The sequence below is a fragment of the Marmota monax genome, unplaced genomic scaffold (genome assembly GCF_021218885.2).
Source record: "Marmota monax isolate L192 unplaced genomic scaffold, Marmota_monax_Labrador192_F-V1.1 WCK01_AAM20220418_F8-fsc00047, whole genome shotgun sequence".
Lineage (NCBI taxonomy): Eukaryota > Metazoa > Chordata > Mammalia > Rodentia > Sciuridae > Marmota > Marmota monax.
Window position 1 is genome coordinate 9,926,507 of NW_026692072.1, and position 26,543 is coordinate 9,953,049.

Here is a 26,543-nt window from a genome sequence, read left to right on the forward strand (position 1 = left end):
TTTGGCCCTGAGGGTCATGCCTGCTTTTCAGAGAGAAGCAGGAGGGACCATGGCAGACGAAACAGGAGGCCTTGTTAGAATTCCAGGGAAACTGAGCTTAAGAAACGACCACATCGTGGGGATCCTCCTTCCTACTCTGTAGCTTTAATGATAGTGGCTGTGCCCTTATCAGCTGAACACTGAACAAATACGTTGATTTTCTTGGTCATGACTGTGTTGGTGTTTTGAGTGTGGGCGTCCTAGGCTGTAATTCAGTCATTCCCAAGAGTTCCTGTTTTCCAAGCCCGAGAAGACAACCAGCTGCCAACACACATTTTTACACCCGCGCCCGAGAATGAGCTCCTCTTTCAAACTGTGTGTTTTCAAAGCATGGGGTGGTCAGGTGAAAGTGTGAATGTGTTTACCTCTCGTGTAAAGTAGCAGTGTAAGCCGTCGGTAACACTCTTGGACACTTTGGTTCTGGATTATAGATCAGCCTTGTTTGTTTGACTCAAACAAGTTACCAGATTTTTTGTTGAGACATTTCTTTCAGATGTTTTCAGTATACTTATGAAGTAACAGATCAGGGGAAATGGCTGCCTGTTTGAAGACCGTATTCTAAAAATAATCCAAATCTTTTGCACCGTCAAACAGCTGAACCATTATTTTTAATATATCAAATTGTAAACCAATAAAATCATTGGTGTGGCATCTTAGCCAATATCTTAAGTAATCATACCATAGATATATTTAGTGAAATTTATTACTTGCAGACTGAGATAACTCATGAATTATTAAAAGGATCAACATATGGAGCTTTCTCTTTCCTCATTCCAAATTCTTTTAATATGGCTTATGTTGAGCCATTTAACTGGCTTCTGTCCATCCCACTGATGGAGGCCATAGCCAGATGAGGCTCTTATAAATGTCTGGCTTCCTTTCCAAGCAAGAGGAGGATGAAATGTCAACTTTTTCCTCTACTACCTGAAAAGCAATCAGCGGCCACCCTTCCTGCTCTTCTTGACAGCAGTTTGGCATTAGAGAAGAAGGGTGGGCATTTAGCCAAATGCGAATTTCAGTGCTATATAAAGAAAAAACTGAAGTAGCTAAAACTTGCATAATAACAGGAATTTTCGGGAGGCACTCAGATGGGTTTAACCTGGAGCCTGCAGCAAGCTGACTACAGCCCAGACACTTCTGAACTGCAGGTTTTAGGCCCCTCTTTCCTGGTGATGCTCTGAGTGACTCGAGGTCTCTCACTGACTCTTAGTGCAACAGTTTGCCCATCTGTCGTGCTGGGTTTAGGGCTGACGATAGTAGCCCCAGTAGAATAGCATAACAGTTGGTGACCAATGACCGACTGGGGTCAAGGGCACTGAGTAGGACATTTTAGAATAAAACCTGAGTTCAAAAGCATTTATTAGTTTGACCTCGTGAGGTTTTTTTTTTTTCCCAATATTTATTTTTTAGTTGTAGTTGGACACAATACCTTTACTTTATTTATTTTTATGTGGTGCTGAGGATCGAACCCAGGTCCTTACACGTGCTAGGTGAGCGCTCCACCACTGAGCCACAGCCATAGCCCCTTGAAGGTGCAGGTTTTTTTATCTTTATGAAATCCATTATCCTTGCCTATAAAATGGGAATAATGTTTATTTCATAGAACTCTATGAAAAATTAATGATATAGTCTATGGGGAAGAATCTTAAAAAGTAAAGTCTTGTTAATGATAAGGCCACTAATACACTGGTCCTTTGGTGTGTATGTGAGGTTGGACCCAGGACCCTCATGGATACTAACACCCACTTACACTCAGGTTCCTTTTATAAAATGGCATGCTGTTTGCACATAACCTGTGCGTACACTCCATGTACTTTAAATCACCTCTAGATTACTCCTAACCCTCGTCCCACCTCAGCACTGTGTGAATGGTTGTTATACTGGGATTGTTTAGGAAATGATGGCAAGGAAAAAATGTCTGTATGCGTTCATACAGATGCAATTTTTAAAAAATATTTTTAAACCATAGTTGGTTGAATCTTTGGATGCAGAACCCTCTGGTACAGAGGGCTAACTAGGAATGCTTAGTCATATGGAAACGTAAACTTAGAATTGGATGGGCTCCTGGAGAGGAAGATTTTGAGATTTGCAGCAGGGTGTTGTTTGTACCCAGATCGGCGCTCTTATACCTTTTCTGTTGTCTGATCCTCGTGGCCCCAACAGCAGCATTCTGTGAACCCCATGCTTATAGATTAAGGAAGTGAGCCATATTTATTTCAAGACCCACCTTATCCCCTCATTTTTTAGGTTAGGAAATGGAGGTCTGAAGGAGTGTGGCAGCTTATCTGATGTGCACATTCTCTGCCCATCCTTTCATCTATTTTAATGTACTCCTGAATTTCCATGACAGTTGTGTTTATCGTATGTATAAACTTGGCTCCCAAATTAAATAGGAAAGACAGTGGCACATAATTGGATTTACAGAGTAAATACAGGAAGACTTCTGACCAGGCTTTTGATGGGCTAGATAGACTAAGTGGCCCTCCCAGGTGGACAGCTGAGTTGCTGAAGGAAGTGCTGTGAGGTGGCTTTCCCTGTTGTGACCTGGCTTGAGAGTGAGCTGTGTGCTGGCCCCTGAAACAAGGTGGGGCTGGCCACCCCGGGGAGCGGGAGCCACAGCCACTTTCACTGTGGAAATCTTTGCAGCTCTGGGTGATGTGCAGCTTTGCCCCGTCGCTGGGTCAGGTTGGAGATGGGGAGTGGGATTGGTCACTTGGGACCTACCCAGGCGGGGAAGTCTCACAAGAGCTTCCTGAACAAAGCCAGGACTCAGAAGGTCTGTGCCTTCAGTGAGAGGATAAAGCGCACCTGTCTGGAGAACTGCAGCCCCAGCCAACCATGGTCGCCAGTTCACACCACAGGTGTGGTCTCAGCAGGGAGCTTGGTGGAGCAGGGCCCTGTGTTGCTGGGAACTGGCAGAAGCAGACACAGACCCTGCCTTGAAGAACCCACTTTCAGTCCATGAGGGTCCAGGGAAAACAAGTAGCCCATGTCAAAACCACAAAGCCAGGAAGAAATAAGGCAACATCCTACATGAGAACCACTGGAGACACAGGCCTGGAAGGACCTCCAGTTGTTAGATATTCGATTCAGTTATTAGAAAAAAGAAATAATAGATGGAAAATGTGGAGAAGGAAAGTGACCTGGAGGTCAGAGGGATAAGGTCCCACATTGTCTAATCAGAGTTACAGAAGGAAAAGAAGAGGAAGAAGCATTTCTGAAAGAAGAATAGCTGAGAATTTTTCAGAATTGTTAGTAACACCAAGCCATGGACCCGGGAAGATCAACAAACTCAGCAGAATAAGCAAAGTGAAGGCACAGCCCGGTGGCCATGGTGAACTGCAGCACAACAGTGGACACACGGAGCTTAAGAGCATGTGAAGGAAAAGGGATGAGAGTAGGGGCATTTGACCCACTCTGATGACCCCAAAGTCCATCTTTATGGTTTAGTATCTTTGCATATCAGAGTCAATGCCTGTCACTCCAGTGCACCCAAATGTCCACCGCACCTCATAGAGAGCTCATTTGTGAACAGCTAACTGTAAACAGGTTGCAGAAATTGAGAGTTGATGACCTGCTGTCTTTCTTGGTTGTCTGAAACCTAAGAGGACTCCTAGCCTTTGCTTTTCTTCATCTTCCATGTGTCTTTTTCGTGTGTAAGCTGGGAGTTTGGTATGATTTAGTATGATTCCTATTTTTCAGAACAACCATTATTGTTGGGGAGTGAACTGAATTAAAGACATGAGGCAGCAGGAAGACCTCACTCTTGATCTTTTCTCTTGAGCTAAGAGATTCTTGTTGAAGACATCCTGAGGTCTCTGACTCTCTGGTTTCCCCATTCAGCCCACACCCGAGAGAGTCCCATGGGTAATTGGGTCTGTGGAGGCTTAATGGTTAAGTCAGCACCGGCCACATTACTGATTGCCCCTTTCAAATCTCCCAGTAGCCATTAACATAAATATCATCTCACCACTTGGACAAGGGACACCACCCTTAAGCGTCAGTGATACGGTGCTGGTGATTAACCCCCTCGTTGCTGTTTGCTTCAGAGGCCTTGGGCATATCCACTGATGGGAAGTCTCTTTGAACTTAGAGGAGAAACGAAGGGGTTAACTCCTTTTGGTTTTGCCCTTTGACCACTTCAGGATGAGAGGCATGATGAAATACTTTTCAAAGTCTTCAGTGGAAACACATCATGCATAATTGGAGCAAAAAAGAATAAATCAAAGCTTTTTCCCCTTTTAGTCTGGTAATTCATAATTGAAACCACATTGAGGTAAGGGTTGGTAACTTCAAAACAGCCAAGAAAAGTGCCCTTTCTATCAAGGTAGGAATAGGTAAGGCTGCTCATTACCAGGCTCAAAGCTTCTGTGCAACAGGCCCCTTCTCTCTCTCTCCCTTTCTTCTCTGACTTCTCATTCTTTCAGGCAAAATACCTCCATTCAAATCAAATATGGGTTGACTCAGATGTCTGCCGAAAGCTGCTAGTTTCACAGGAAGCTGTGTATAACCAACCACCCCCCACCAACAGTGACCAGTGGTAGTGAGATGCTGAACCACCTGTGTTTTACTTGGTGCCTCCTGTGCTGGAGTTTGGCTGGGGTTGGCTGAGCGCATCTGTCCTAGGCAGGACAGGTAGTTGTCTCACTCGTGACTCTACAGTCCGCACCTAGCTCTAGCAAGAGATTCAGAAGCCAGCACAAGCCATTCCTGTGCACTGTGCTTCCTGTTTTCTGTAGCCAGGATGCTCATGTAGGGTGCTGGGACCTTTCAGCTGTGAGAAGGTGAAACAAGACCGCAGTGGGGCCGAGAGCTGCTTCTGGGTCGGATTGCTGGAGGTGCAGCTGATTGCCCAGAGTTTGGGTCTCTTTCTGAAGGGGAAACTCTTCTCCTGAGGATTGACTTCTAAGCTTAGTCTCCTAAGGACTTTCTTTCAAGACATCCTGAAACCTGAGCCACCAACTCCCTCTTGCTGGTTTGGAAAGCACCAGAGCTTTCCAGAAAGTGAAGGAAAGAACTTCCCGACTGTGGCCTTGTGACCTGATCCTTGTTGAGGCTGTTAGGGTTACTTTGATGTGACTGCAATTTAGCAATGCAGGATTTCTTATTGGAGCTTCTATAATTAATATGCATTGTCTGCCTGAGAAGTGGGCCAAAGATGAGCAAGGCAGAGGCCCGCGCACGGTCACGTAACACAACCACTGCTTCAGTTGTCTCCTTCCATCCTTGAGCAGCTCCCTGGAGTCTGTGTGGAAATTGCATTGAAGCAGGACTCTGAGATGCTGCTCTGGTGGCCCGGCCTTGCCTCTTCCCAGGCCTCTGTTGCCAGGTGCCTGTTTCCGTGCCCCTCTGGCCACAGTGGAGGTTTAATCAGGCATCAGTTAATTGCCAGCATTGTTTGCCTTTTCCCTGGCAGAAGTCAGAGTCTTGAGTAAATTACGGAGGTTTAAATTTGCCTGGTTTCCTGCAGAAAGTGGGGTCAAGAGGTCCCAGACTGTAGACACTCTCTGTGGCCAGCCAGCAGGGGGTCAGTTCTGAAGGGTATTTTGGAGGTGACTAAATGTCGTTTTTTAAATGTCCCTCTCCAGTAGGATTTTTCTCTGGGGGTTGGTTTGTTGACCTTCCCCAGTGGAGCGGAGCCTCTGTGAAGGCGTGCACCCCAATTAAAGCAGCCTTTCTCCACTGAGTTCCTAGGGCAAATGGGATTATGTCTGAGGAGGGGAAAAGCAAGCACCATGATGAGGCACCGAAGCCTCATCATGGATCGGCATTTCCTACTTACAATCTTTTGAATTAGAACATAAAGGTAGCTGTGCTAATTTATCAGTAAAATAATACTTAGAAAAGTTTCAAAAGAAAGAATAAAGCTAATTGTGTAACTTTTTAAAAGTTTCTGCCACACAGGGCTCCTCATGGTATGTCTTCAGCTGCCTGAGTCCCCTTGTCTCTGCTCCCCTGCTCGTTGGGACTGACCCTGTTGGACCTGTGGCTTCCTGCGTGTCTCTTTGAGCACCCTGTTCAGTGCGCCAGCATCTTGGGCCCGTCTGCTCCTGCTGCTCCTGCAGACGCTCAGGGCTGCCTGTCTCCCGCGATAGCTGGAGGTTGTACGGGCCTCTGTGCTTCCATCTGGGGATGCCCCGTACCTTGCTGTTCTGCTTAGAATTCTGCACTGTGATTTGCCTTTTCACCTGTCTGTCTTCCCCACCTGAATATGAGTATTTTGAGAGGAAGAAATTAGTTCATCTTTTCATTTTAACGCCATCCCCCTTAAACCCTACAGTCAGGAAGAGGCGACTAAATGAATGAACGTGGGGAGTGCTGATGCCCGTGTGCTAGCAGACAGGCAGGCACGAGGAGCCCACGTTGGGCTGAGAAGGGAGAGGGTTGGGTTTGGTTTCAGCTGCACTCACGGCCTCTGTGCTGAGCTCTTTGCTAGGTGTTTGGGTGCATAGTCTCATTTAGTCATCGTTACTTAGGGATGTGGGTACTGTGGTCCCGTTTTACAGTTAAGGTACTGATGCTGCTCACAGAAGTAACTTTACAAAAAGAGTAAATGGAAAGAAAGGCCCAGGTGAAAGCCCTCATCAAACATCCCTATAAAATTCCATACTTTAGGGGCTGGGGTTGTGGCTCAGCAGTAGAACACTCGCCTAGCATGTATGAGGCCCTGATTTTGATCCTCAGCACTGCATAAAAATAAATAAAATAAAGTAATTGTGTCCAACTACAACTAAAAATAAATAATTTTTTAAAAAATTCTATGCTTCAGCTTCTTGGTAAATGCAATAAAATGAACCAAGTTGGGAAACATTTCAAAGCATCCCTCATTTGAGTGTGGGCCCCTGATCCTATATATACTTAAGGAGCAGACAGAACATAACCTGGACCCTCTGGGACCCACTAATTTTTTTTCAGCAAATTTTTGAGTAGCGGTAGGTACTGTGCTCAGTACTGTGTGTTATGGCTCTTGCTTTCATAATAGCTGAAACAAAGAGTAGAGAAAAAGAGAAAGTGCTGGAAATAAAGACTATATTTGAGAGGAATAAGTAGAGGTAGAATCTAGATAAAGCAGGCCTTTAAAGCATGTGAAGTAACAACCGAGGAGGAATGATTTCCTCTAGAACTCTGGTGCTGAAGGGCTCTCAGGTGGCTTAGGTGAGACATGCAGAGAGCAAAGCCCGGAGAGAGGGTTACTCACGTGTGATCAGCGCTGGCTGCTGTTTTTCCGCTGTTGTATGTGTGGGGTGTGTTATGTGTACTGCGTCGTCTTGCCTAGGAGGTGGTGGTGGTGGTGGTAGAGTTTTATAGGCAGAAAATCTGAGGCACAGGAGAGCCATGCGCTTTGCTGGGTCATGGCTGGTGAGCGGAAGAACCTGACTGGGACCACTGATTCCCGCGTTGCCCCAGACACAAAGGGTCCCTTTGGAGCTGTTTGCATTTGTGCTGGCCATGTGTCCCCCAGCTGAGCACCAGGCAGCTCTTAGCGAATACCTGCACCGTGGCTCCTCTGCTGCCTGCCCCCCCCCCCCACGTCCATGTCATTCTGTGTTCCTGGGACATCGTGGGCGAGATGTCAGTGCTATCGTGCCCCTGTGCTATCTCCCTGGCGTGCTGCCTTCTCCAGTTCTCAAGCCCTACCTGGGGGGCAGGTGGGTGGTGTGGAAAAGTTAGACACCAGGAAAAGCCACTGTCCACTTCCCTGCCCAGCATCCCTTCCTGTCCTCTCCCTTCCCTAACAACCTACTTCCCAAATGGAGCCGGCAGGTTCACCACGAGACCAGACCCATTGTCTTCTGGAGGCACTGGGCAGAACTGGGATGTCTTTCCAGGGACTCCTCGGTTTCTATTCTGGGGCATTCCTTTTCAGAAACCAAACTCCGCCCCCTCAGGGAACTTTCTTTTCTCTAAGTGTCATGATGGTATTTAGGTGTGTTGGTTTCTCCTCCCTTCTCCCCTAGAACAGACCGCATTTTGTTGGAGCTGTAATAGTTTTTCCCTCTGTGTCAGTGGTGTATTTACCTTTCTAAATGTATGTGCTCGCTTTGTCAGAGTGTCATGTATTTGGAGTGTTTATGTACTCTCGGAAGTAGTATTTGGGTGGGTTCTTGCTTGTTGGTCCATTTGATAACAGGATTCAGAATTTTCAGGAGTTTTGTCCAGAGAGGAGCTAGGAGAGGTGGAGCTGGCGTTCCCCACACTTCCCTTTCTGAAGTCTGTGCAGTAGCAGCGCGATCTCTGTATTCTGCGGGTTGGTAAAGGAGTACGGGTGGGGAGTGCAGGGAGGGCCACCCAGCTGGTGTTTTGGAGTCATGTGGCTTGGGCTGTTGTCCTCGTTCCATGACTTCCAGGTCACACAGCCTTGACTACTCTCCACTATTCTTACTCCTATAGTTCCATCACCTGTAAAAGGAAGCTACCACCATAACTGTCTTGAGCCTTGTTGTGGGTCTTAGTTGAGCTAATACGTGTCAAGCATAGTGCCTCACACTTAGTAAATGCTCAGTAAATCTTGACTGTTTCAGTATCACACATTAGATTATCTTATGCACATCTTTAAAAATCCTTTTAGTCTCTTTTCCGTTTAAAATGGTATCCATCAAGTGTAGAGCAGGGAGTATCATATCTGGAAGGCCAGGGGTGGGTTGAGGATGGTAATGGCAGGTAGACATGAACCATCCTTTGGGAATTAATTGCAGCCTAAATGTGGAGCTACTTACTGAATTCAGTTTCCATAAAAGTTGGGAAGCTATGAAGAATAAGACTCAGGTAGAAAACTGAAAAGGGTTCCTAGAAATGTAGTCAGATGCTAGGGCATAAATACAAAAATCTAGGGTCTTCCTGAGACATTACCAGTGCGTAACATCATGGGAACAAGGTTGCACTGGGGAGATAACCTTTCTATTGGGTCTCTTGGTTGTGAGAGCCAATTATGGCATCCTGTGGGCACTTCAGCCTTAATGTGCTAATTACATCAGGACTCCAGGAATCCCCTCCCGTCTCCTGCAGTCCCTCCCATGTGCTGCCCATGTGCTTGTGTACATCTCCTGCCCCGCGCTGCTCCGTCTGGCAAGCAGCTGTAGTCAGAGACTGGGGATGGGTGTCCGTTCGTGGTATGGGTGCATGGATAGGGGACCTTGGGAATCCAGAGTGTAGAAGGCTTCAAGGAAGTGTAAGAATGCCGGGGAGCACCTTTCTGCTCTCCTGGTGGAGAGGGAGTTGGTCCTGAGCTTTAAACATGCTAACCTGATCATGAGCATAATCAGTGCCATTGCATTATATACTTACAAATGTTTAAAATGGAAGATCAAATTGTGTGTATTAACAGTTTCAAAAAAAAAAGGCCAAAACCCTTATAGTCTTTAAATAGGTGGATTATATAGTTTATGAACTATATCCCAATAAAGCTGTCAAAAAGTATAAGAACATTTTAATAAGCTTTCCCTGTTTAGTATTAGAACAAAGGTTTTTTGTTTTTTGTTGTTTTTTTTTTTTTTTTTGCTTACATTGCTATGTTTAGATAATTTAATGTTTTATTGGTAGGAGAGAGATTGGATCTTTCATTCCTTTTTAAATTTTATTTTGAACAAATTTCAGACTTAGAAGTTTGAGAATTGTTCAGTGAACTCATGCCCGCCACCAAGAGCCACGCACTGTGAGCAGCGCCTCAGTCCCCTGTGCAGCAGTGCGTGCCCTGAGGTGCCCTGAGGTGGTGATAGTTCTGGGTGCTGTGTCTGCCTCTGTCCCTTTTGTTGGCCCCACTGTGCTCTCTGCTGTCTGAAGCCTCCTCGCCTCTTCCGTCTTGCGCACTGACGCGACTCCGTTTCTTTGGTAGAGCTGTTGCCTCCCTCCCCAGTGTGTTCTTTTCCTGGAGTCTCCTGTTAAGTGGATGCTGGACCTCCTGGATTTTCTCCCCTGCTCTCTCCTATTCCTCAGCTGTCTTCTTGGTCTCTGGAATGCAGTAAATTGTCTTCATCTCAGAATCCTGCCCACTTAAAGAAACTTTAAACTATCGTGTTTTTCATGTCCAAGAGTTCTTTCCGTCTTTGCTAGATCCTTTTAAATAAAAATAGCAATTTATTCTTTCTCATAGATTAAAAAAAATATTTATCTCCCCAAAGATATAACTTGCTGTTGGTTGATATTAATTTCCTTATGCGCCTCGGGGGTCTGAGTGCCTTTTTTCTTTGCTCCTTTGGTTTCTGTCACTCCCACCAAAGATGCTCTTGAGATATCTGTGATGCTAGAATCTGTTCATGATGAAGAGGGGGACACTAAAAGCTGAGAGGAGTACTCTGTGTGGCCCACTCATGGCTGGAGGGTGTCGCCGGCAGACGGTGTGCCAGGCTGGCTGCATGGCTTCAGGGCTTGGGAACTGAAGGGGAGGAAGGCTGCAGGCTCCCCACTCAGCGGGTGGGCTGTGACCTGTGTGTTCCTCAGCTGTGCCTGTGTTCCAAGTCTGGAGCGTCAGTCTCCTCAGGGAACATAGCTGGGCTGTGGCAAAGAGTGACACTCTGGTAAGGGCAGGCTTGTGGTTCTGGGTCTCCAGCTGCTTCTGGTAGAGATTTCTGAGCAGTCCTGCCGTCACCCTGCCACTCCTCCAACTCACGAGGCACCGGGCGACCTGGCGAGCTTACCTCCTGAGCCTCCCAGGGCACCCCTTCCCAGGTCCCCTCCGGCCCTTGGCCCCTTCTCCAGCCCTCTGTGTGCATCAGCTGCCATGCTGCTGATTTGGGGCGGAAGGAGGCAGGTGTGTGTTGTGACCTGTCATGTCTAACTCAGTCTCTTCTCCGCTCCCTTTTCGCTGGTCTGGAGCCCAGGTTAATCCAGGGGACTCCACGTAGGCTGTGGGGGTCGGGGGGGGGGGGGGGACACTGAACGGCCACGCGGCTCTTGCCATGGTGGTGGTGAAAGCAGTCAGCTGCACGGCTGGGTTTGCCGGTGGCTGGGGTCAGCCTCCTGCTGCAGCGCCTTCCCTAACCTTCTGACCTGTCCTTTTGCAGAAGTGGGGCAGTGTGAGCAACCCGCTCTTCCTCCCGCTGATCCCACCGCAGTCGCAGGGGTTCACCGCCATTGTCCTCACCTACGACCGGGTCGAGAGCCTCTTCCGCGTCATCACCGAGGTATCCAAGGTGCCCAGTCTGTCCAAGCTGCTGGTCGTCTGGAACAATCAGAATAAAAACCCTCCAGAAGGTAGGAAGAGTGAGGAAGATGCATTTAGGAAGCCCTGCCTCGTGCGTTGGCCAACTCTCTGCTGAATGGACTGTGGATGGCCAAGTGATGCCAGTTAGTTTGAAATGAATCTCTCCCTTTGCCAATAACAGTGTCATCTGTGAGGCAGCATGACCCCGCTTCTCTCTTCCCCGTTGTCTCGTTCCTTTCTAAGGTGGCCTATTTAACTCCAAGCCCTGGCACGCTCTGTAGCCACACGTGTTTGAGGGCTGAGGGGCGATAGGATCAAAGGCGACCAGCCCTGGGAAACAGATCTCAGCCCCCGGCCATCCCAGCTGATTTGTTTACCTGGAAACTCAGTTTAAGAGGCATCGGTCTTCTCCTTCCTTATCTCAGCTCTGATGCTGTGCTGTCCTTCAAAACCCACTGAGGAGGATGGCCTCCCTTCCACAGGGAAGGCGGGCAGGCCGTGGAGGCCGGGACTCAGCTCCTCAAGGGAGCTCCAACTGCACGCTGCCACCGGGTCCTCCTTAGTCACTCTGGCCCTCGCCTTGGCCACCCGTGTAATCTGTTGACTGGCAGCTAGGATCGCAGACTGTTTGATTAATTGGATTTGTTTTTAATTCGGGACGCATAGAGTACGTTCCACCTGCATTTGGTTTCTCATTCAGTCTGTCTATTACTGATCCTAATCCCAGGGACTTCAAAGCTCCTGCCATTTATAGCCTATTAAAGCCAGGAAGTTTCTGATGGATTAGAGCAAGGAATGAGTTTGAAGTTTGTAATGTGCACCACTGTCACCGATAAGGTCTAGTTTATTGCCTGACAGTAGTATCTGTGCTTTTTATGGCTAGTCCTTTTAATTGGTTATACTGAAGTCAGGAGAGTTGACCCTAGAAACTTCCAGTAGTAGATCTGTAGTCTGGGCCGGAATGAGACCATATTTCTGTCTCTGTTAGGCAAATCAGAATTTGCTCAATAAAATTCTTTAGTGTGTCCTGAGATGTTTGAAAAATTGTACTTCATGAGATTTTTGTTTTCTGAAAGAATCATCTGCTCTCTTTAGGTTCACAGAGTGCCAGAATGAGTGAATCAAATGCCTATTCTGACGAGAGTCCTATAATGTACCTGAAGCATAGCTGCTTTTATCATTACTATTATTGCTGACCAGCTTTCTGGTCCGGGGTTTTTTCTTTGCCGCCTCACTGCAGCACGGTCAGTTTTCTGGGTTCTGCTGTGTTTGGCTTCCAATAAAGGAGAAGGAAAGGGATAGGTGGAAAGGAAGGCGCTGGCGTCACCTAAGGAGGGAGGAAGAGCCAGCGGGGCAGAAATCGAGGAGCCTCAGAGGATCTGTGTGGCGGGCAGGGCCCTGCACAGGCGGCCTTTCCCAGGGAGGTGGGTCGGACCTCTGCTTTGCTTGTCGGGCCCTTGATGGGTCCTGTGCACTGTGGAGGGAATGTCCCTGTCACTGTGTTCATTCTCATGCATTTGCACCTCCAGCTTAGCCCACAGCCCTCCTGCAGGGAAGGTGGAGCGGCAGGATCTGGAGCAGAGGCCAGGGACACACTGGTGACGGCCCACTCCAGAACACCTGTGTGTTCTCAAACACCGCCGCGTGCTCTGTAACACGTGCAGTTATCACTCGCCAATCAGAAATAAAACAAAACTTAAAAAATGCCAAGGAGCCCTCTTATACCCCTGCTTATCAGCCACTTTGGGCATAAAGTGAACTCAGCATTGTGAGTTGGAGTCACTCTTTGGGGCAGGTGTGGGAAAGGAAGAATCTTTTTCTTATGTCTCAGCCCAGGCTTGTGCGCTGGCATGGCTAAAGGCAGAGTGTGGGCCAGCTTTGGAGCTGGGTATTCAGTTTTAATTTTTGGTAGACCCTACTAAAGCGTAGTGGTTAATTTTATGACCCAGAGTTTAGTTTATTTTAAAAATATTTTGGCTCTAGGGAGGAAAGAGAACCCTTAACTGATGAGGCCCTCATTTTGACACATGTTGATGGACTGGCTTTTTTCTGACGGTGGTTTTCGGGTCGGGGCTCTGGCTCTCGCAGTGCAGCTGTTGGGGGAACACGAACCACGCTGATCTTCTGTGGGCGTGTTCAGTTGGTCAAGGGGCCGTCAGCTCTGGTCCTCCTGCCAGCAAACGTATCTGATGTTCCAAGTGTAGCATTAGTGACATGTATATATATAAAAAAAAAAAAGGCTTTGAAATTTTAGAGGTGAAAGTGTTGTTTTTCACTTTCTCTACATTTACTAAAATAAATATTGTGGTTCACGCGTCTGCTGCTGGGAGGGCTGGTGCAGGCGGCAGTCTGCGCCCTCCCACTTTTTTTCCTGGATCCAACCAAGTGCCTTTCTCTTCTGGTCACAGTCGACGCTAAATGGCCAGGTTTGAGGTCTAAGTGGACACTGAGGAGCAGGCACAGAACTCTGTGAGCTTTCATCGCAGCAGTTTTGAGCCCCTGCTTTGCCCTGCCGGCTCCTCAGTTGCCTGGTGAAGGTCGAGTTCGTCTGCCTGGGCCCAGCCTTTGTCCGGAGGAAGCGGTAGCCCTGTGCACTTCAGAAAGGGGAACTCAGCCTGTAGTCTGCATTAATCCAGGTATAGGTTTGAATTGACATTAAGGGACCCCCAGCTTCAGATGTGAGCCTCACAGTCCTGAGTGGGCAGCGTGGGCGCTGTCAGGATGCTCAACCCAACAGGGCAGCCGGAGCCAAAGCAGCAGCTACCTTCCGTTGAGCTGCATTCAGGGTCCTGGGCACCAACTTTACACTGAGCAGCTTGGGGACTTCTGAAGCAGGCTAAAGGGTTTTTGTATGGAGATGATCTAATATTTTACTTTGGGTATATGACAGGGATTGGCAGGATAGGCTTGGGGTCATCTTCAGCCAACCTGAATGTACTGCAGTACTTTTTTCAAGTTACAGAGAATTCCTCTCTCACATCTCTCTCAGCATCCAACATGGAGAAAATTGTTAATTAATATACTTTTAAAAAGACCTGTGTCTGCCAGGTGTGATGGCACACACCTGTAACCCCAGCTTCAGGGGAGGCTGGGGCAGGAGGATTGCAAGTTCAAGGCCACTTCAGCAACTTACGGAGACCCTGTCTCTAAATAAAAATATAAAAAGAGCTGGGGGTATAGCTCAGTGGTTAAAGCACCCCTAGGTTCAATCCCTGGTAAAAAAAAAAAAAAAAAGGGTCCTTGACACAAGGAGTTCTTTTTCTCCCATGAGCTGGGCCAAAGCTCATACTGTGAAACTAACAGGTCACCTGTCTCAGCTGTTTATCTTTCAGAAATTCAGCAGTGCCTTTGAAGAACCATTTTTTAAGTTACTTTATGTGAATAAAAGGTGACACTTGTAAAGTTTTGCCTCCTGTAGTTCCACAGGATGAGATATGAGATGCAGGGGCATGCTGTTGCATTTAGAGTTTGAAGGAGTTAGGCCCCTCATCTAGGCTCTGCAACAGAGCAGAGCCTGGGGATTTCCAGCCTTGACACTGTTTCCTTCTGTGTCCTGTCTGGACCTCTTTAAGGTATCAGCAGAGAAGTGGAGTTCCTAGGGCTTCCCAGCCTCCCCCTCTGCAGATGGTGATGGAGCAGTGTTGTGGCTGGTCAGCGCACACTGCTGTACCCAGGAAGGAGGCCACGCTGGGATGAGGAGTGGAGAGGACTTTGTTACTTCCAGTCCTTATGACAAGCCTGTGAGGAAGCTGTCATTATCCCCATTTTATATAAATAAGAAAGTGAAACTCAGTCAGTGATCTGCCTGAATCAAAAGCAGCAAGGGGCAGAGACAGAAGTTAGCACGGGTCTCTCTCAGTCGGAAGCTCCTGCCCTTTGTGCTGAGCCCACTGCATCCTTTTAGATGACCATTTCAGTGCAGGAAAACCCTGGCTCTCGTCTGTCTCCTCTCTGATTTGGGATCATATAGAGGAACTAGCTTCTTGTTAGAGCTCACAGAGAGACAGAGGATCAATCTATTCAGTACTAATGGGGAGAGAAGTCTCTTCCCTTTTCACAAATCTGCCTTGCAATTCTCTTCACCCTCTGTAGTCCCAGTCCTAATTAAAAAAAAAAAAAAGGTAAACTTTCCAGAATTAAAATTTCCTGTCAGGGTCATAGTATTAAAGGCATGGCTGCCCACTTGTCCCTGACCTCCATAGGGGGACACTGAAGCCTGGGAGACTTGTAGTTCCCTGTCATGGAAGTCGAGCTCATTTGAAAAAGGGAAGAGTCCAGGAAGCTGGGAGTTCCCTTTAGAATCTGTTAGATGGTGGTCCTTGGACACTTGGCCACTGAAATGGAGGCTCCTTCTGTGGAAGCTGTCCGCTCCGCAGACCTAGCCTACGAGGGAGGAGTCGTCACGTTTCTAACACAGCCGTGATTCATTCTGCATTTCCATCTGTGCCCCATATCATCCCCCTGGCTTTCATCACTCTCTAAAACTTCCCATCAAAGACTTCACAGGAGCAAGTCAGCTCCCTGGGGACGTTGTCTCAAGTAATTCTTTGGATACATGTAGCTGGAGAGCGTGGAAGTGCCTATCTGGCCAACATGCCATCCACGCCCTGGGCGAGAGCCCACCGTCCAGCATGGGGGCTTGTTTCTGCTCCCCCAGAGCAGCAGACCTGTTCTCTACCCATGGGGGAAAGGAGCTGTTGGTTACCCTGGGGAAGTGACATGGCAGAGGTTCCGTGTCACTTAGTTTTGTGAGCACATGAGACGCTCTGAGTTCTGGGGCAGGGGTTCTGCTTATCTAAACATGGACATGGGTAGCATGAGCTTGGCCACCACTACACGAGGCTCGAGAAACCCTCTGGTTCTGGCAGCAGACACAGACTTTCAAGGGAAACATAGCTGACCTCGGGTGGGTGTCTGCCTTGCGCCAGGAGCTATGCAGCTGAGCACCTGTGGTCCCGCTCAGTTGGTCGTACAAAGGGGGTCGCCAGTCCTGCCCCACAGTTGAAGAAGCAAGCTCAACGTGGTGGACCTGTCTGGGTTGTCCAGCTGGCTAGCGGGAGGCCTAGGCTGTTGCACGACTGTGTTCTTGCTGCGTTTGCTGCTGTTCTCTGGAGTCCTGGGCCCACAGAGCTATTTTCTTTAGTCCTTCACCTGATGTCAACTAGAAATCTGACCAAAGTTCACGCATTTCAGGCAAAAGGATGCCTTATGTTACTGAAGTCATTTCAGTCCATCTGAAGACAGTTTGTACCATCAGGAAACTCTTGCCCCGTAACTCACCTAGTGAAAGTTAGGGTTCATAACTGTGGAGACCATGGGGGAAAATTCCCTTTCATCTGCACTACAGTCAAGGTTCCATTAGAAGACAGAAACCACACGGTGATTTGAATAGGAAAATTTTAATATGAATAGTGATAAACATACAACAGGATTTGTCTACTAACCTGATAAAGAGAACTTTAAAGATCATAGGAAGCTACATACACATATGGTTACACTACTGGAGGGACTACACCAGGGGCAGCCAGAGGAATGAGGAGTTATGCTGCATTTGTGGACAGTATGTAAAAACGCAGTCTACTGCCATGTATAACTAATTAGAACAAATAAAAAAATTTAAAAAAAAAAAAGATTATAGGACGTGACCCTGGGAGCCCAGTCCCCCACTGGGCCTGAGGTTCCACTGTGTTGGGAAGAGCAGTGCGGGGCCCAGTGCCTGGGGAAGCTTGCTCAGTGCCCAGACCAAGACTGAAAGCAGGAAACCAGCTCTGCTCAGACTCCCACGGAACCCCACGGCAGCGGCCTGGGGTGGGACAGGGCTTGCTGGAAACTGGCAAGGGCTGCAGTGGAACCCACCCAGAGATGCCCAGAACCCACCCAGACTGTCTTCAGATGGACTGAAATGATTTCAGCAACCCAAGGCAGCTCAGACGTGGAAAAGGTACAGCAGAAAAGCCCCTTCCTCCTGCGTGTGAAGTGCTTTGAGCTTCTCGGTCACTTTGAAGGGCATGAAGGAATTCTGAAATCAAAACTTTTGAGAACCATCGGTCTAGAATGTAGGGCTGTTACCTTCAGCTGGAGAGTGTAACTCGTGGTTTAAAGGATTGGGACTAGTAGCTGTGTGTCGGGGATTTTATTTATCTGAGGTAAGAAGTGAGATGCAGGGAAGGAGGATGCCTGCTGGTGAGGGTGGTTGGACCTTCCGGGTTCTGCTCCAGATCGGGGGAAGCAGGGAGCTGCGCTGGCCTCATTGTTCATTAGCTGTGTATTGCCAGACAAGTTCCTTAACCTCTCTGAGTCATGTAAATACTACATTATAAATAATTTCTGCCTCTTAGGATTGTCAGGAGGGTTGAATGACAGTAAAGGATCTGGCACATATCACTTAAGTAATCAAGATCCCCATCTCTGCTTATTTAATTATATGAGAAGAAGGGACTTGCTTGAGATGCATAATTGATGCAGAACGCAAGTCTGGGTCTCTCATTTATCCCAGAGATACTTACTGATGATGTGCCAGGAATGAAGCTAGAGGTGGCTGCTGTCACAGTAAGTGGCAGTAATCCATTGCCCTGTTTCTTTGGTCTCAGGTTCAGCCCTTTCCCAAACACACTTTTTTGGAATTGACCACTTTTTTAGGTTCTTTGCTGTAGGCTTTTTTGAAATTCAGCTGATCTTCCTTGACCCCAGGGCCTGCCCCTTCACAGCCCCCTCAGGACCGTAGCAGGGCCGCAGCAGTGCCCTGGACAGTGGTGCTATGGGGCTCACAGGTCAGGGTTCTGCCTGCAGCCAGCTGGGCTGCCTCTTCCCCTGGCCTTCCCTGTCTCCTTCAATGTGGAGACTTGGGAGTGGACACAGGCATCTTGGGGCCTCATGACCCACAAAAATTAGATATTCCCCTTGATTGCATAATGCGTTTTTTGAAAGTAGTGCGCCACCAGGCCTTCTTGTTCTTGACAGATGTTATGTGAACAATGAACTGCCTCCCCAAGAACCCAAGGTCTGTGGACATTGCTACTGTAACAGAGAAAGATTAACTTCATGTTCTGCTAAATGCCACATTCAAAAGCAAAAACCTATGATTGAATTGCTCCAGTCATTTCAGAGTAGAATGGGAAAAAAATGAGAGGCAAGACATGGGTTGGTATTTCTTAATTATACAAGAAAATCCCATATAGCTGGACCTGGAAATTGGATATTTACCCTGTGAATTGGTTGTGATGAGAAACCAAACCTAGTGAGTCGGGGAGGAAGGAATGAAGTGCTAGGCCTTGGTCCAGTGCTATGTGCTCTTGGGCCGGAGGGTCTGGCTGGTCTGGGACCAGCTGGTCTGGGACCAGCCTGGAGGGCTCTGGGAGCCCAGTGTGCTAGCTGAAGGCACTGGGCTTCCTGGCATAGCTTCAGGCAGGTTCTGAGCGGGGCATGGGGACAAGGAGGTGTGTTGCAGAATCTTTGCCAGAGGTGGTGGAGTTCTGATACTAAAGCGAGGTCCTGAGCCCCTCTCCTCCTGTCTTCATGACCTCGGTCGAGTCGTTTCACTTCTCTGCCTCTCAGTTGTGAGCCGGAGCCAATGAACTTGTCTTTGTTAAGACAGTGTTATAATTAGTAGTGTTGTAAGGATGCGGAGAGGGTAGAAATACGTGCGTGTGTGTCTGTTTCCCACTATGACAAGGACACACGTGTGAGACACCCCCTCCCGAGTCATGGCGGGGGGCTAGAGATGTCAGCAGTTTCTTCCAAGTGCTGACGCCCTTGCCGCCTTATCTCCTCATTAAAGGCTAGACAGTAGTCAAGACCTTGTTTTATTTTTCTTCTAGATTCTCTCTGGCCAAAAATCCGGGTTCCATTAAAAGTCGTGAGGACCGCCGAGAACAAGCTGAGTAACCGCTTCTTCCCTTACGATGAGATCGAGACCGAGGCTGTGCTGGCCATCGACGACGACATCATCATGCTGACCTCTGACGAGCTGCAGTTTGGTTATGAGGTGAGCAGCTTTTAAACAAGATGGGAACAGGCTTTCTATTTACAGCTGTTTTCTTGTCTTTCCAGAAAAAAGCATTATATTTCATTCTCCAGGGTCATGATTTCTAAAATCTCCCAATGAAGTTTAAACACCAGCCATGAGAATGTGGATTAGGAAACTGATCTTTAAAACCTCAGGGAAAACTCAATTCCAAAATGACAACTGGGCCCTCCTCTGATTGGGAACTCCCAGGGAGAGTCCCAGGGGACATTTTCAAAGAGCGTCCATAGCATTTAACAAGCACCTAATTGATGTCTCCTCCAACAGCATTTCCCTTGACTGGGCAGCTGGGCACCGCAACAGTAAAACGAACTCAGTTAGCTGAGACGCCATGACGCTGACAAACAGAAAACAGACCCTGCTGGTGGCTGGCGCTCTGAGCTCTCAGTAGAGGGGCCGGCCGCCTGTCTTCAGGGAGAAACACTCCCCATCCCTGCGTACTCCTGCGGCTGATGGATTACGCTGGGTTCAGGGGTTAAGTATGGAGACCAGCAAAGGTCTCCCCAGGGGAAAGTGCCAGAGCCCAGGCCTGGCGAGAAGCAATCCAGTTGACGAGACCTGTCAGGGAGGATGTGTGCAGCCTGACGGCGACAGAGGCCTGCCCGGCAGGGGCCACCGCAGTGTCAGCGCCAGCACAGTGGAGAGTAAAATCAATGAGGTCCAGCTGGCACAGGGGAAAGTGCTGAGATCTGTCCTCCAGGATCACCCTGTCTTTGGGAGAGAGGAGCCATCTTCTTTAGTTTACTCAGGATTTGTTGAATTTGGAGTTCTCAAGGATTCATGAAATTGTGTTACACAAAGCCATATTTACTACATATGTTTAATATAGAAATTTATTTTAAAATCTTTAAATCAAAGGTGGGTTTTATGAGCAAGAATAAGGAATCCCACCACCACCAAAATCAAAAATTAAAAACTTAAGTTTTCCCAGATTTTTTTTTTAAATATAGCACCATTTGAGTGTAAAAAAAAAATAGATAGTTGTGTAGTACTGTGAGCACTGCAGAATTGACTAGGGAAAGGCGTGAAGAGTAGAATAGCCATTAAAACATCTTTTTGGATTCATTTTCATTCATAGGAGATGACCTGTACATCATTACATCTAGAGTATTGGTGTACTGTGGTTTCCATTTTTTTAATTTATTCTGATTTGTTATACATGATGGCAGAATGCAATTCATTTCATTTTATACATATAGAGCACAATTTTTCAAGACACTCATTGTACACAAAGTAATTTCACACCATTCGTGTCTTATACATGTATTTAGGGTAATGATATCTAACTCATTCCACCATCATTCCTACCCCCTTCCCCCCTCCTTTTTCCTCCCTCCCCTTTGCTCTATCTAAAGTTCCTCCATCCCTCCCATGCTCCCCCCCAATCGCCATTATGAGTCAGCATCCTCATATCAAAGAAAACATTTGGCCTTTGGTTTTTTGGGATTGGCTTGCTTCATTTAGCATTATATTCTCCAACTTCATCCATTTACCTTCAAATGCCATGATTTTATTCTCTTTAATGCTGAGTAATATTCCATTGTGTATATATACCAAAGTTTCCCTATATATTCATTACTGAAGGGCATTTGGATTGGTTCCACAATTTAGCTACTGTGAATTGTGCTGCTATAAACATTGATGTAGCTGTATCCCTGAAGTATGCTGTTTTTAAATCCTATGGGTATGAAGCAAGGAGTGGGATAGCTGGGTCAAATGGTGGTCCCATTCCAAGTTTTCTAAGGAATCTCCATACTGCTTTCCAGATTGGCTGCACCAATTTGCAGTCCCACCAGCAATGTATGAGTGTGTCTTTTTTCCCACATCATCACCAACACTTATTGTTGTTTGTACTCTTGATAGCTGCCATTCTGACTGGAGTGAGTTGAAATCTTAGAGTGGTTTTGATTTGCATTTCTCTTATTGCTAGAGATGATGAACATTTTTTCACATGTTTGCTGATTGATTGTATACCATCTTCCGAGAAGTGTCTATTCAGTTCCTTAGCCCATTTATTGATTGAGTTATTTGTTCTTTTGGTGTTAAGGTTTTTGAATGCTTTATATACCCTAGAGATTAGTGCTCTATCTGATGTGCTTGTGGTAAAGATTTGCTCCCATTCTGTGGGCTCTCTATTCACCTCACTGATTGTTTCTTTTGCTGAGAAGAAGCTTTGTAGTTTGAATCCATCCCATTTATTGATTCTTGGTTTTAATTCTTGCACTACAGGAATCTTATAAAGTAAGTTGGGGCCTAATCTGACATGATGGAGATTTGGGCCTACTTTTTCTTCCATTTACTTGCCTACTTATTTTCTCTAGTCAACTCATGGGAAAAAAGACTAATTTTTTCTGCCAGTGTTCTCTCTCTTTGTTGCATGTAATGGCTTCAGACAGTACCTGTGTTTATTTTCGTGGCAAAAGTGAGGTGGAAAAGGAACGTTCAAAAAGATGTAGCCAAGATGGACAGAGTGCCGCCTATTTGGTATTTCCAGTTGGTCTAAAGAAGTCTAATAAAGAAAGATGGGTGAAATGCATTCCTGAGGTTTCTTTCAACCTTGAGTTGAAACCTTGAGATCTCAGGAATATTGACACCTGGGACCTTTTTCAACCGTGAGCTTGTTCGTGCAGGAAACGGTTGGATGAGAGGAGTCTCACCACTGTCCTCTGATGCCTGGGTGGATTCCACATCACCTCTGAGGAGTTAGCATATCCTAGAGGAGTGAGATCAGGAAGCTGCCTCATCTCCTCCATGGGCCTTCTTCAGATGCTGGGGAAGGAGCACTCTCATAGCTACCTTCTGCATACATGACTTCCTGTATTCCTATCACTTAGTGTCCTTAACTTACCCACACTGCCTTCATTCTTTCTGCAAATGAAAAATACAAAGAAGGTGTGTTTTTCTCATTCTGTGATCGGACTAAACAAGGGCACAATGGTGTACACCGTGATCCCAGTAACTCGGGAGGCTAAGACAGGAGGATCACAAGTTTTAAGGCCAGCCACAGCAACTTAGGCCCCAAGCAACGTAGTGAAATGCTATCTCAAGAAATAAAAAGGACAGGGGATATAACTTAGTGCTAAAGTCCCCTGGGTTCAATCCCTAGTACCAAAACAAAACAAAAGAAAATAAAAAATATTAGATATTTTGCCTGAAATTTTATAGCCAGTAAGTGGAAGAGTTATAATTTAAATCAAAGTTTAAACCAATCTGAATTGAAGTTTGACTGGAGTTTGTGCTATCTGTCTTCAAATGTTTACCCTGAACAACATCTGCCAGAGACCACTGGTTCTCCAAGGTAGCACTTAGAGTCCCCAGCAGGTTGCTGTCTATCACTAAATGATTCTGAAGTTAAGGCAAACAGATTTCAGACACCCCTGCCATTGATGCTTTCTAGGGTCATTATCCTAGTACTTCTGTGTAGTAAGTAATGTTATGGCTACCTTAGGATACCCCTTGACCAAGTTTATGACCATGGACAAGTTATTTAATCTCTGTGTTTTAGTTTATTCTTACATAAAACGGCAGTGACAGCAGCTACTTGCAAGGTTATCCTGTGCATCGGTTAAGGTGACATAGGGCCTACTTACCATGTGGAAAACACTCCACAAGTACCTGGGGAACAGAAGGTGGCATGCCAGACAGCTGCCTTCTGCCTGCCACCACCGTTCCCTTCCTGACGCTCTGACTTTCGTTACTCTGTTCATGAATCTGCTGTGATTCATGAGAGAGACTGCTATTTTCATTATTTAGAAGAGGGTTCTTCTCATAAGATGACAGACTCCTAAGTCCTCTTTTTTATTGCCAAAGTTTGGGATTAATTTTCATCTAGGAATTGGGAGCAGGCTCCCCTGAGTAAGTAGATCAATCCATCAATCAATCACTTAATAACAATTTGCATCCTAGGGGAGTTACATTAGAACCCACACCACTCCTTTATGCCACTTACCAAATAGATGCAGTCTCTTAGGATTGTGTGTGTTAAGTTCTGCTCATTATTCCACCCTCAGTTTAGAGGTTCTGATCCCAGAGATGCTTTCAGAGTCCCCACTCTACATTAGATTCCTAGCACTCTATACCTCCTTCTAAGGAAAGCATTAATTGTGAACTATGTTATTTAGTGTCTGCTTTTTCTTCTGGAGCGAAAGTGCCATTGGACAGGATCCATGGTTGTCTTGTTCATGACTGTATCCTCCATGCCTGACTCAGTTCCTTGCATTCCACAGTTACTCCGTAATATTTGATGAATGAATAATCTCCCATTATCAGCAGGAATGTAAAAGATGTGAAACAAATGACCTACATGACCTTCTTCTTTATGGTGATTCATAATCTAGACAAAACCATTTTGTAAAACAGCTTAAAGTTTAAAATTTTAAATATCTTTATTAGTCTATTTTTATTGCTATAACAAAAATCCCTGAGGCTGGGCACCTTTATTTTTAAAAAGATGTTTATTTTATAGTTTCAGGAGACTCAAGGGCAAGGCAGCAACATTGGCTTGTCTGGCGAGAACCTCAAGGCAGATGATGTCACAATGGCAGGAGAGTATGTGGAAGAAAGATCACATCTCAAAATAAAAAGCCAGAGAGCAATTCAAGGGTCAGCCTCTCTCTTATAATAGCTCATTCTCAGGAGAGCATAGGGGATCCGTGAGAGCTACCTTAATTACCCTTCTAACAGTAGCACTCACAATGACATGAAAACCTTCCTCTGGGCCCCATCTGTTAGAGGCTCTGCATCACCAAACTGAGGATCATCCTGTCACACATGAACCCTCTGGGAAAAACCATATCTAGAGCATAGCAGTATCTACCATCTGACCCAGCCATTCTTCCTACGGGGTTTTCCCTAGAGGAAGAAGAACATACCTCTACACACAAATACTTGTACACTAATATTCATAGCAGCTTTTATTTGTGATGTCCAAAAACTGGAAGAAGAAAATCCCCAGTGTCTGTCAGTAGTTCAGTGGGTAAATAAAAAGTGATACAGATATCCATGCAGTAGAATACAGCTCAGCAGTAAATCAGAATGAGCTGTTAATACACACATCATGAATATTTTTCAAAATAATTATTCTGAGTTAATGAAGCAAGATGAAAAAGAGAATGAACTTGGTGATTCCATATATATATATATATATATATATAATGGTAGAAATTCAACATGGTGACAGAAAGAAAGTGGTTGACTAGAGAAAGGGTGGAGACGGTCAGACTGTAAAGAATAGGTGGAAAAATAACAAAGGGGCCTAAGAAGAGAGGAAGTAAATATGTTAATTTTCTTAATTGGGGTGATGGCTTTACTGACATGTTAAAATATCAGATTATACACTTGTAATGTTCATTTATCATATGTCAACTATATTACCAAAAGTCTGTAACAGAAAAAAATCACAGTCTTGCAGTGAAAAAAAATTAAATACTTAAAAATTTTAACAAGACATATGTCAGATAAGTCTTGTGAGACTCAGATGGTGCCGAAAGAAGCTGCAGAACAGGCTCAAGATGGGAGGACGTGCTGTGCCAGGGATCCTGGGCTTACTGTCACCAAGAGGCAGCTCTTCACACCTCGTTCTGAGGGTTCAGAGCAGTCCCCACCAGAGCCCCCAAAAGCTTTGAAAAGCTTTGGTTACTGTCGTGAGATTGGCAAGCTAGCTCTGCAAAGGAAAAAGACAAGGCTGCAGGACTTCTGCCTAATGTGAAGCCTTTCTCTAAGCTACAGAGGTCAAGACACTGTGGTGTCCGTGTGACTTCAGACACAGGTCAGTGAAAGAGAAATAGACCACACATACACACACACGCACACGCACACCATCAGTTCACGTTCAGCAAAGAAGCCGACTCAGTTCAGTGTTGAGAAGACAATCTTTTCATTGAATGAATGGTGCTGCAACAATTTAACAGTCATATGTTTAAAAAAAATTTGAGAGCTGTGTATGTAGCTCAGTGATAGAATGTTTGCCTAGTGTGTGTGAGGCCCTGGGTTCCATCTCCAGCACCACCACGCCCCCCAAAAAATTTTTGACCCTTGCCTCTTACCATATTGCAGAAATTTAACACAAAATAGATATTGGATCCTAGTTCCAAATGCTAGAACTAATATAAAACTAATTGAAGCCTGTCACAGTGGCACAGACCTGTAATGCCAAGGACTTGCAGGGGATGAGGCAGGAGGATCTCAAGTTCAAGGCCAGTTTGAACAACTCAGTGAGTCCCGAATGCCCCTGGGTTCCAGTACTACAATAAATAAATTAATAAGTTAATTGGAGAAAATAGAAAATTTTAGTGTACTTATGCAGTGATTCTTAAATCAGAGACAAGTTATGACATAAAAAAGGTTAAGTTGAATTTAATAAAAATTAATACCACTTGGAAAAAAGACTTCTAAGAAAATAAAAGAACAAGTCATAGACTGAGAAAAGTATTTAAATATATAAAGAGCTCTCAAAATTCAAGAAAAGAAGATGAAGAGTAACAAAAGCAAAAATAGATGATGAATTGCATCAAATTAAAAAGCTTCTTTATAGTAAAGGAGTCAGTGAGCAGAGTGAAAGACATTATTCATTATAATAGTCAAGATATGACATCATCCAAAGTGTCTATCAACTGATGAATAAAGAAAATGGACATATATATACAATGGTGTACTATTGGGCCTTAATAAATAAAAATCTGTCAATTGCAGTAACATGGATGAATCTAGAGGATGGTTATACTGTGTGAAATAAGCATGGTAACTAAACTATGTTCCAGAACTGTGCCACGCAGCTGAAACAGTGCTCAGGAAAGAAATTTATAGCATTAAATACTTGTGTTAGAAAAAAAAAAAGGTCTATAATCAGTGGCCAAAAGTTCATTCTATCTTTAGGAAACTAAGGAAAAAAATGATAAACTAAACTCAAAACAAGTAGAAGAAAAGAAATCATAAAGGTAAGTGCTAGTATCAGTGAAGTAGAATACAGACCAACAGAGAAGATTAACACGTCCACAGATTGGCTCTTGGAAAAGATGAACAAAATGGATCAACTGGCTGGACCCTTAAAAAGAGAAAGATAAGCCAAGTGCTCATTATGAGGAATACAGAGGAATTAAAGGAGTATTGTCATTACAGCCTCACAGGAATTAAAACAGTACTATGAACATTTATATGCTTTGGAAGACTTCTTTGTAAATTGCAATTTGCACAAAACTCAACAGAACATATGGGTAATCTTTTGTTAAAGAATTTGGTTGTTAGAAATTTCCCACTAAGAAAATTCTAGGCCCAGATGGCTTTACTGGTGATTTCTTGAGGAAAGTATAAAGGTTCAGCAGGAAGAAAAACATGGGGATGATT

The 26,543-nt window shown here is 45.6% G+C and overlaps 1 protein-coding gene across 2 annotated transcripts in view; it reads left to right on the plus strand.

Annotated features, from left to right (window-relative positions):
* The window catches only part of Ext2 (exostosin glycosyltransferase 2), a 144,858-nt gene that overhangs the window by 87,111 nt on the left and 31,204 nt on the right, over positions 1–26,543 (plus strand). For both annotated transcript variants that reach the window (XM_046456410.1, XM_046456407.2), the window contains exons 9-10: positions 11,040–11,229; positions 18,997–19,163. In XM_046456410.1, coding sequence (XP_046312366.1) covers positions 11,040–11,229; positions 18,997–19,163 — 357 coding nt within the window. The remainder of the gene's footprint in view (positions 1–11,039; positions 11,230–18,996; positions 19,164–26,543) is intronic.